The sequence below is a fragment of the Salmo trutta genome, chromosome 5, assembly GCF_901001165.1.
Source record: "Salmo trutta chromosome 5, fSalTru1.1, whole genome shotgun sequence".
NCBI lineage: Eukaryota > Metazoa > Chordata > Actinopteri > Salmoniformes > Salmonidae > Salmo > Salmo trutta.
The window spans coordinates 48,467,066-48,477,393 of NC_042961.1; the positions used below are offsets into that span (position 1 = coordinate 48,467,066).

The 10,328-nt window shown below is 41.4% G+C and overlaps 1 protein-coding gene across 1 annotated transcript; it reads right to left on the reverse strand.

Annotated features, from left to right (window-relative positions):
• Window positions 1-2,660: 2,660 nt before the first annotated feature.
• On the reverse strand, window positions 2,661-8,955 carry LOC115194340 (RNA-binding protein 4B). Its single transcript, XM_029753968.1, has 4 exons — window positions 8,861-8,955; window positions 6,198-6,630; window positions 5,430-6,091; window positions 2,661-4,968 (listed from the first exon to the last, which is right to left on the reverse strand). Exons 2-3 carry the CDS (start codon window positions 6,604-6,606, stop codon window positions 5,457-5,459), a joined length of 1,044 nt encoding a protein of 347 aa, XP_029609828.1. The 5' UTR covers window positions 6,607-6,630; window positions 8,861-8,955; the 3' UTR covers window positions 2,661-4,968; window positions 5,430-5,456.
• Window positions 8,956-10,328: the final 1,373 nt, after the last annotated feature.

Genomic DNA, 10,328 nt, shown 5'->3' on the forward strand with positions numbered 1-10,328 from the left:
AAAGACAAGGGTTTTGACTGACCATCTGAGATCAACATTATAGTTTTAACCATATTTTGAAGCTATAGTTCACAATTACATTGTTTAAAAACAATGGGGTAAATATATTTGGCTCTGATTGGCTTATATTTTCGGTAGGACAGTAGAACTAAGGTCATGAAGTATTTCAGTTCTATTCTTCAAGAATCAATGGCTATATACAGCGCATATTCAGACCCCTTGACTTTTTCCCACATTACAGCTTTATTCTAAAATTGATTCAATAGAAAAAAATCCTCCTCAATCTACACACAATACCCCATAATGACAAGCAAAAACAGGTTATTAAGTAACTTTTGCAATTTTATTTTAGCATAAAAAACAGAGATACCTTATTTACATAAGTATTCAGACCCTTTGCTATGAGACTGTTTCCATTGATCATCCTTGAGATGTTTCTACTACTTGATTGGTGTCAAGTCTCCTTAGAGCTCCGAGACAGGATTGTGTCAAGGCACAGATCTGGGGAAGCGTACCAAAAAATGTATGCAGCATTAAAGGTCCCCAAGAACACAGCCCGGCCAACCTGAGCAATCGGGGGAGGGCCTTGGTCAGGGAGGTGACCAAGAACCCGATGGTCACTCTGACAGAGCTCCAGAGGTCCTCTGTGGAGATGGGAGAACCTTCCAGAAGGACAACCATCTCTGCAGCCCTCCACCAATCAGGCCTTCACGGTAGAGTCGCCAGACAGAAGCCACTCCTCAGTAAAAGGCACATGACAGTCTGCTTGGAGTTTGCAAAAAGGCTCCAAACGACTCTCAGACCATGAGAAACAAGATTCTCTGGTCTGATGAAAACAAGATTGAAGTCTTTGGCCTGAAAGCCAAGTGTCATGTCTGGAGGAAACCTGGCACCACCCCTATGGTGAAGTATGGTGGTGGTAGCATCATGCTGTGGGGATGGTTCTCAATAGAACTAATAGGAGCTGGCAGGGTGAAAAATGCCCTAATAAGGCCAGTTTTTTTCGTGATTACTTCAAAACTATGGCAAGCAGCTGGGACATATGGTAATATTATGAAACTGGGCTCCAAGGCGGATGCAATGAACAAGTTATCAGAAAAAAAGCATTGTTAAAATTGACACGTTTATAAAGTGTCCAGCCTATTAGCAGTCACTTCATCTTAACCTGAAAAGGGACAACTTCTACATGTTATGCCCCGAAAACAGACAAATAACTCAAAATCAGACTTAAGTACCGACATTGTGGGCCGTTTGTAAATAAATGACGGATGACGAATATCCAGTTAGTTAGATCAGATTTGTTGAACGTGCGCCAATCTGGTTGATGTTTGCGTTCCATTGAGTCCTTCACCACATTTATGGCGACTTTGTATAGCAAAACTAACGTGTAAATACACGTCACCAGGTCGAGCGGGTCTTCTCGCCCGAATTGAGCAAGCCGTCAAATCAAAGGCACTACTTTGATATAAAGTTATTTTTAACGAAAATGAAAACGTGTCAGTTCGTCACTTTCACGAGGTTGGAGTAATTTGATGTTGAACTAGTTAAGATATGGACCGAATCTAGGTTGTGCCTTTAGATTGAGAAATTTAAAGTAAGGAATCATTTTTCACTTGTCTCATTGACCTCTCAAACCCCAGGCTGTTGTTTGTCTGTTTCAGAAGCGTTCCTTAAATATTGCGATGTCACGCCTCTGGGTTTAAATTATGTGAACATACTATAAGCGAAAGGACAATGGATGTGGTTTACTCTGGGGTGAGACGTCATGAGTGGGACTGAGATACTAATTTTAGTTTTATAAAGCAAATTATGTGAGTGCATTATAAAATATGCACGTCTGTAAATATTGTTTGAATATACAGCATGCTCTGCGTATGCGATAAAAAAAAATATTAAAATTCCGCTAACATTTTTACTAACCTTTCGAAATATATACGTTTTAGATTGCTTTTTATTGGGTAAGAGTGGGAGCATGTGTTGTGGTGTAAGTATGGGTATTTTGAGAAACATACCATCCAGTGCCACAGCTGTCTTCACTTCTTTGAACTTTATGTACACCAACTACCCAGCAGAGGGCAGGCAGTAGGCTTCAAAGGGAACAAAGACCACAGCCACACCAAAAGGATCTCATCACTAGTCATATGATAATGAGTAAATATGCGTTTATAAAAATGATCTATAGGCTAACCACCAACAGAAATTATACATGACCTGTAACCACATCTGTGGTCTCGTGTGGCCAGCCCTCCCAAAATTGTGTGTACAGTACCCTTGTTTGGAAAGGGCACTATCAACCCAGAGTGAACAAACAAGATCATGGTTTTAAGTATTTTATTTGGAGATGAAACAATTGGGAAGGGGGATTAAGGTCAGGTGTCCTTTCCTTAAAAACACAAAAATATAGATCTTGAAAGGGAATGTTACGCATTTTGAACACTTTTTTTCGGTGGATGTTGGCGTTTTTGCCACCCCAGGTGTTATTCAACTTCTATGAGAAATATAAACTATTGAATTTAAAATGTGTTCACCGATATCACTTCTCACCCTTAGTATGTAGCAAGTCTCCTTTAAGAAAACACGCCCTTCCCACAAACACGTTCAGGACATCCCGTTTTTTGTGGGAAAAATTGTGCCAAATGTAAATAAATATAAACACTCGGTTTTATGCATGTTTTATTATGCTAGTCATACATTTCCTTTGTTAGGCTAAATGAGAGAAAACTAATCAAATTGCAAAATCTTAAACATTTCATAAAGAAGTTAAAATCCTTTAAACGTTCACGATTATGCTACCTCAAATCACCCAGAGCTATGGCTAATTTATGCTCCAAATTGCCACCCTGTTAGGATTATGCAATAGCCTGTATGGGATCATACACACAACAGGGATTTTAGTGCCCGAGTTTGACCAATATTTTATGAAAGTCAAACGTGTTTTCTGATAAAATACATACACGTTTTTTTATTTATGATGACCAAAAGGCACCGGATAGTAGGAATGACAGGCTGTACAAACCAATATAACTATTTCCAGTATAGGTTTCACTACATACGAATGCTCAATTAATTATACATTTGTAATTTAACAGGAGCCTAGAACATCGAACGCAGGTGCGCATTCACTAGGAACCAATATGGGCAAAACGGGGAGACTCACTAACCTGCACTTGTCCAATAAACGCTCGTTTTCGTTCTTAAAAAAAAAAAAAAAAACCCTCCCCCCCACCCCACATTACTAGGAACCTGCTGACCTGAAAATATTTGGTCCCTTGCTTATGGAAGGGCAATCTTGGATTCAATTAACAAAGTCCCCGACAATTGTTTGGTTAACAGCTGAGGGATGGGCTGGAGAAATGTAACCACTGAAAATCATTGTCAGTCTATGTATGAGCTCAAAATAATAGCTGACCAGGCTTTGAAGCTAGTTTGTTTACAATTAAAAACATTGTTTACAATGACGTATCAAGCTTACGTTTTGGGCTTTGAAACATTTTTTGGGGTAGGACAGCTCAACTATGCTCATGAGGCATTAAAGCTATATTCTTTAAGAATCAATTGCTAGGAAAATATAATTAATTTAAGTCCCAAAATGTTGACGAATCCCAGATTGCCCCTTTAAAAGACATTTGATTGACATACTGCTTTTTAGTTTGGAAAGGAATAACAAAACGATATTACCTGTCCACACCCAGCATAAATTAAGCGCACACATCAAAAGGTTGTTTGCCATTTCCCTGTACTAAATTCAGAAAACACCTCTTGGCCAAAATACCTCTACTCCTGTGTACCTAAATTCATCACATCTTCAACCCTTAGTTTCATACAACCCACAACTGATCCCGATTCCCATCTTACCTGGTTAGGTTACTGCAGGCTGTGCCAAGAACATCTCTCCAAAGAGTCTTCCAAGAGCAAGGGTGCTCAGAACACAGTCATGCCAAGTGTAATATGGTGAGAACTGTGGACATGACAATAAAGCCCTATCAATCCAACCCATGAAACCTAAATAAATTGATGGACAGGGAAGGGGCTGATTTAGATAGTTCAATTGTGATTGAGCGCTTCAAGTCGAGGGGAGACATAAGCGATAACGTTATTTCACATTGGTAGAGGACGATTCTTAATTTATCATAATCAGGCATATATCCCCCGTTCACACGATTCAATGGTTTAAGTATATTGTGAAGCAACTGATCATCCGCCATTGAATCACTGATAGTGATACAAGAATCTGTGACACGACTATGATTTAACAAGAGAAAAAATATATCCAAATGACTATACAACTCAGTTTATTTACTAAAATCATGTCCTCTGATGACAAACAAGAACGTTACCCACCTTGGTAAAACTTGCTACCATCAGCAAATATTTGTTCAATTAAATTAACCAACTAGTCCATTGTAGTCCGTCGTAGTGGTTTTATTACGCCGTTGTACATTGTCGCAGAGCGCAACCTATTCATAATCCATAACTTGTCATAATTTCAGACGTAGGTTGAACAAACGTGGTGGTTTAATTTCAAAGGAAACACATGATTCGTTTTCAAGTCGATATACAGTCACGATTATTTGATATTAATAACATCCTTTTCATAATAACGTGCTGCAGCTTCCATTCATCAAATTTCAGAAATTTGATTTAACAGCAAAAGTTTGTATCATGACACGTTACAGTATATCAAGGACGTAAAATAAAAAATAAAAAAAACGACTGACTAAAAGGCTTCTGGGAGCCAGAGACTATAAATGTAGCTAAAGCACAATACTAAAATACAAAACAAAAAAGGGCAAAACAATACGAGTGTAATAAAAGTGTTTTAGATGACGAGGGGTCATGCATTACAATTCCTCCTGAGAGCGTTGCAGGAGAACGAAACGCGCTCAACCAGACGGGGGGGTAAATCGCTGCGTGCATCAGGAGACGACGGCGGTGACGAGGACGCAGATCTTGTTGAAATATTTAAACCTGGAAAGAGAGCAAACCACACACACACACATACGTCAAGCGCCTGTTACAGCACTAGCGAACATGTTTCCATTTATAAGCGATCTACATTCATTGTTCAATTATCATCAGCAACTTGAAATATTTCCATCTAAATGGTGAAATTATTACTCTGTTTCTCACTTTTACCAATACATGATTTATGTTTAGCTCAATCATTGCCTACACACCAGCAGTGCCAACGAGAGGATTAAGAATTACGATTTGTCGCAGAGCTCTCTTAAACATGCTTTTTCTCTCAGTTCAAGCATTTCACAGTTAATCTGGAGGTTTAGCCAAGAGCGACTGTCAGACCATTCCTCTCAGAACTGAGGCATGAAGCTCGTCTAAAGAGCTCATCAAGTGACCTTGGACCCTCCATATAGAGGACAGGTACTACTTCACCTCCCATTAGAATGTTTGTAGCGCAGGCCTATTCTCACCTTGAGTCAAACGCCGGTGTACGCTGCTTAGTAATAGCGGGCCGGTGGCGGCGGAGGCAACCTGTCGGCGTAGGGGTCCCTGGTACGGGGTAGGTTGTACATCGCGGGCCGAGAGACGGGGGAGAGTCGGGAACGCTCATAGGAGTAACCGTTACCGGCGGGTGGCATGGGGGGAGGAGGGGCCCTCCGAATGGGACTGCGGTCCCTGGCGTAGTACGCAGACGGGGGAGGAGGGAGAGGGCGACGCTCATATGGATCGAGGCCAGAGGCCATGAAACGCTCCCTGACCATGGAAGAGGGGGGCGGGGGAGGAGGGGGTAAGGAGCCTACACGCCTCTCATCATAGGACATTATGCCGTAAGCGGCAGGGCGAGCCCTGTATTTCTCATAGTAATCCACCACGGCATAGCTCTCCCTCTCGCGCTCATAAGCACGCTCTGGGTAAGGGGCTCGTCTAGGGGGAGGGGGTGGTGGAGGGGGGGCAGGGTACCCGTGATGAGGGGGTGGGTGACGACCTCTTAGATAGCTAGGGGGTGGAGGATCATGCCTCTCCCCGGGGTAGCCACGGGGGGGCCAGTATCCCCCCCTTTGAGGTGGGGGGTAGTCTTCTTCCTCCTCGTACCTGGGACGGCTCTTTGATATCTGGACATGGATACGTTTCCCTATTAGGGAGAGAAATACCAAAAAACATGATTAGGTGGAAGAGAAGTAGCCAAATGTTTTAATGTGTAACCTTTTAAACAGCATAAGACTTCAAAAAAATCTTACCCTGGAATTCGACATTGTCTAATCCCTTGATGGCATCCAAAGCCTCGTCGGAGTTGTCCATGTGCACAAACGCGAAGTTTTTGACAATAGCACATTCAGAGACTGTGCCGTACTCCTCGAACAAAGTGCGGAGCTCATCATCGTTGCCTTTCTCCACGTTTGTCACGTGGAGTTTGACGGCTCCCTGGTTCTTACCACGACTAGCCTCAACGTTTATCGCCGTGCCATGCAACTTGTAGAGGTGCAGGCTGCGGATGGCTTTGGTGGCAGACTTACGGTCATCCATGTGGACGAAAGCAAAATTCTTGACGATGGCGCATTCTGTGACGGCACCATACTGTGAGAAGAGTGCCTGGATTTCATCCTTGTCTGCCTCCCGAGGGACATTCCCAATGAAGATCTTGACCATCCTTGAAGCAGTGTTGTAGAAAGCCTGAGGTGAGAGGGGGAAAATATCAATGATGAGACAAGCCCCCCCCCTAGGCCACTTATCCAGGCAATGTTGTTGGTCCATTTACTAAAAATCTTTGGAATTACTTACTGACTGGATATGCATCTCAAATATGACTATATAGCTAACCACATTATCATCACAGGTTTTCAATGGGAATCTAGAATTCTAAGGCAGTTGCTTGCAGTTCCTATCGCTTTCACTGGATGTCAACAGTTCTTAGAAATCGGTTAATGTTTTTCCTTTGTGTAATGAAGAAGTAGCCCTGTTCAGACCCAGGTTTGAGTGAAGTGTACTGTTGTGGTCGAGGCGCGTGACCTGAAAGCACGCTCCACTTTGTTTTCCTCCGGTATCTAACACAGTTTATCCAGTCTTAAATTGTATCCATTATTTACTTCAAAAAAAATACCTAAAGTTGTATTAGGAAAGTTGTTTGAAATGTTTGGAGAAAGATTACAGGTAACTTGTGAGATATTTTGTAGTCATGTTGCGCGAGTTGGAACCGGTGTTTTCTGGATCAAACGCGCCAAATAAATGGACATTTTGGATATATAACGGCAGAATGAATCGAACAAAAAGGACCATTTGTGGTGTTTATGGGACATATTGGAGTGCCAACAGAAGAAGCTCGGCAAAGGTAAGGCATGAATTATATCTTTATTTCTGAGTTTTGTGTCGCGCCTGCTGGGTTGAATTATGATTGTCTGTGTTTGTTTGGTGGGGTGCTATCCTCAGATAATCGCATGGTTCGCTTTCGCCGTAAAGCCTTTTTGAAATCTGACACGTTGGCTGGATTAACAACAAGTGTAGCTTTAATTTGGTATATTGCATGTGTGATTTCATGAAAGTTTGATATGTTGTCATGTTAACGGGATTTGAGCCATAAGAAGTTAACAGACAGAGCGATCTATTTCCTTCAGACTCTTCGTGTCAAATAAGTAATTCCTGGATTACTCATATTAATAAAGTCTGATTTAATCAACAAATAGCATAGTTAGTTGAAAAAAGGTTAAGGGTACAAGACAGTGTACTTATGTGTCTATTGGCAAAATCATATATATATATATATATATATATATATATATATATATATATATCTTAGTTGAGCCAAGCAAGGAGAGGCTGCCCGTTGCCACAGTTCCAAGACCAGTCAGAAAAGTCCAGTCCAGCTAACCCTATGCCAATGGAGCTCAAAACGTAACTTGGATCCGCATTAAGTAGCAATGTCAATAATATCCTTCACCACTATCATCATACAACATCTCAAACCAGTCATGACTATTCAACAAAATACACAACTTTCAAGTTTCTTTCCATAGAATATCTTAGTTACGACTGTATAACTAGTAAAGCCGTTTTAAAAAGTTGAGGGTGCAATATTTATGAAGTTTGACCATGTGGACGAAAACAAGCATAGTTCAGCTAGCTTAGACTGTAAAGGGTTAAACTAGCTCGGGCCTAGTGCGCATGTGCGCCAATTCAGGCGACCCTAAATCTAGTTGTAATGCCCTGATAGGGAAAGGGGAATACCTAGTCAGTTGTCCAACAATGTATTCAACTGAAATGCGTCTTCCGCATTTAACCCTAACCCTCTGAATAAGGAACTGGCGGCAAAATAACTAATATTTCAGATGGAATACTTAAGGAGAGAAAATCGATATACAACCTCAATCAACTAACTGTTAATAGTAAAACAAAGCTTAGTTTTGAGTGGACCCGGAATATAGAAAATGTATGATGAACTCGCTTCCGGACACGGTAGACTCCTCCTCGCCACTATGTGGCTAGCTGTCTAGCATGGTAGCTAACCACTTTGTCCAGAAACCGGTCTTTTTTTCAAACATCGAAAACGCAGATAAGCCGCGTACTATTTCCTCAAAATGATAATGCCATGGCAAAACAACTTTCATGCGACCGAAATCAGACATGCCTAGAAAACGGCGGAAAATGTTGTACATCTTGTCTAGCCAGATAGCAGCTACGTAGCTTAGCAATTGCTCTAACGTTAGCTTGCAACTCAGCTCACACGTCGTCGTGTCCGTCCGAGAAGAGGGGCGCTCTAAAAACACATTTTGCTACTGCAAAACACTGAGAATATTATTTAGTACTGGTAGGCATTACATTAATATACACTTTTTATCAATTTCAAATGTTTTAGTATAGTTATTTACATTTTTTTTATCGACCAAGAAAGATTGAATGGGACTCTTACCTCAATCAGCTATCTGCCTTACAGTCACACAAGAAAAATGGCTACACAAGCATTCTAAGAAGCGGATAAAATCCCGCCTACTGAGATGCTTCGTCAAAGCTGATTGGTTAGACAAGCAGTGTTGGGCAGTAGGCATGAGTTTCGGTCGTCACTAGTTAACACAGCCACAAAGTCATATTTGTGTCTAAACACCGTACATTTCTACAATTTATGTGGGTGCATTGTAAAAATGTGTTTATATATCTGTGATAACCATAATTTACTAATACATTCTGCTACACAATAGAGGGCTACATTTGATCTACAGAGCCTGTACAAGAATTTCTGTCATGAAAAAGGCCTAGACGTGGATGTCGATTATGGCAGCCCCGCATCTCTCTGATTCAGAGGGGTTGGGTTAAATGCGGAAGACACATTTCAGTTGAATGCATTCAGTTGTACAACTGACAAGGTATCGCCCTTTCCCTTAGATGCACTGGGATATTACCAACAGGAACGTAAATTGTCTTCTCAAGTTCTCAAGCTCAACTACTTTGCCTTTGTAAAATACATTTTCCTTCAAGTTAGTGGAGTTGCGATGGCCTCCACCTTTGCCCCTAATTATTCCAAATTATGTGGGCTATTTTGAGCCAAAGTTCATCGAGGATGAGACCAGGAACCCTTCCTTTTCCAAGGTCCTCAAGTGGTTCAGGTATATTGATGATATTCTCTATGTGTGGATTGGCATTGAGCAAAAACTCCATAAATTCACTTCCTTTTTAAATATTATGAACACTGACCCGAAGTTCTTTATTGAATACGACCATATGCGTGTCCATTCTTGGGCATGTGAATGGGGAACTTATTACCACTCTGTATCAGAAAGAGACTGACAAACGCTTTTCTCCTAGCAAGTAGCACTCATCCTAGTGCCCTTAAAAAAAGCTCAGACGTGTGTCATTCGCCAGAGGACTTTATTGATAAAGCTGTCAATATGAAACAATGTTTTCTGGACAGGGGTTACTCCACCCTGTATGTGGAAGAGGCATACCAAATTGAGCTCTCTAAACCTCGCCAGGATATACAAAAAAAAAGTGTTAAAACTTCAAAAGGAGTTCTCTGTCACTTGCATTACAACATTCAGCCCAAAAGCTTTATCGCCCCTAGTGGCATCGGAGACGTGTTGATGGATGTTGAGCATCATGCGTCTTAGTGACGCATAATTAAAGTTGCCGGAAACCAGAAAAGCAGCCTCTGGGTGTAGGTTTTCTTGCTTGTTTATAGCCTTGTACAGTTCGTTAAGTGCCAGCTTGTTATTTTCTTATCCTGAGGTGGAATGTATACAACATTCACGACAACAGCTGAAATCTCCCTCGGGAGGTAGAAAGGTCTGCATTTGACCACCAAGAGGAGTGAACAGTAGGTCGACACTACATCAACTCCAACGCGGTGGAAGAGGCAAACCACTACTTTGACCCCATCTGCTCCT

Coding starts and splice junctions, on each gene's coding strand:
- LOC115194340 (XM_029753968.1), bottom strand. CDS start 6,606: ATGGTCAAGATCTTCATTGGGAATGTCCCTCGGGAGGCAGACAAGGAT. Junction 6,092..6,197: donor AGACAATGTCGAATTCCAGG/GTAAGATTTTTT, acceptor TCTCCCTAATAG/GGAAACGTATCCATGTCCAG.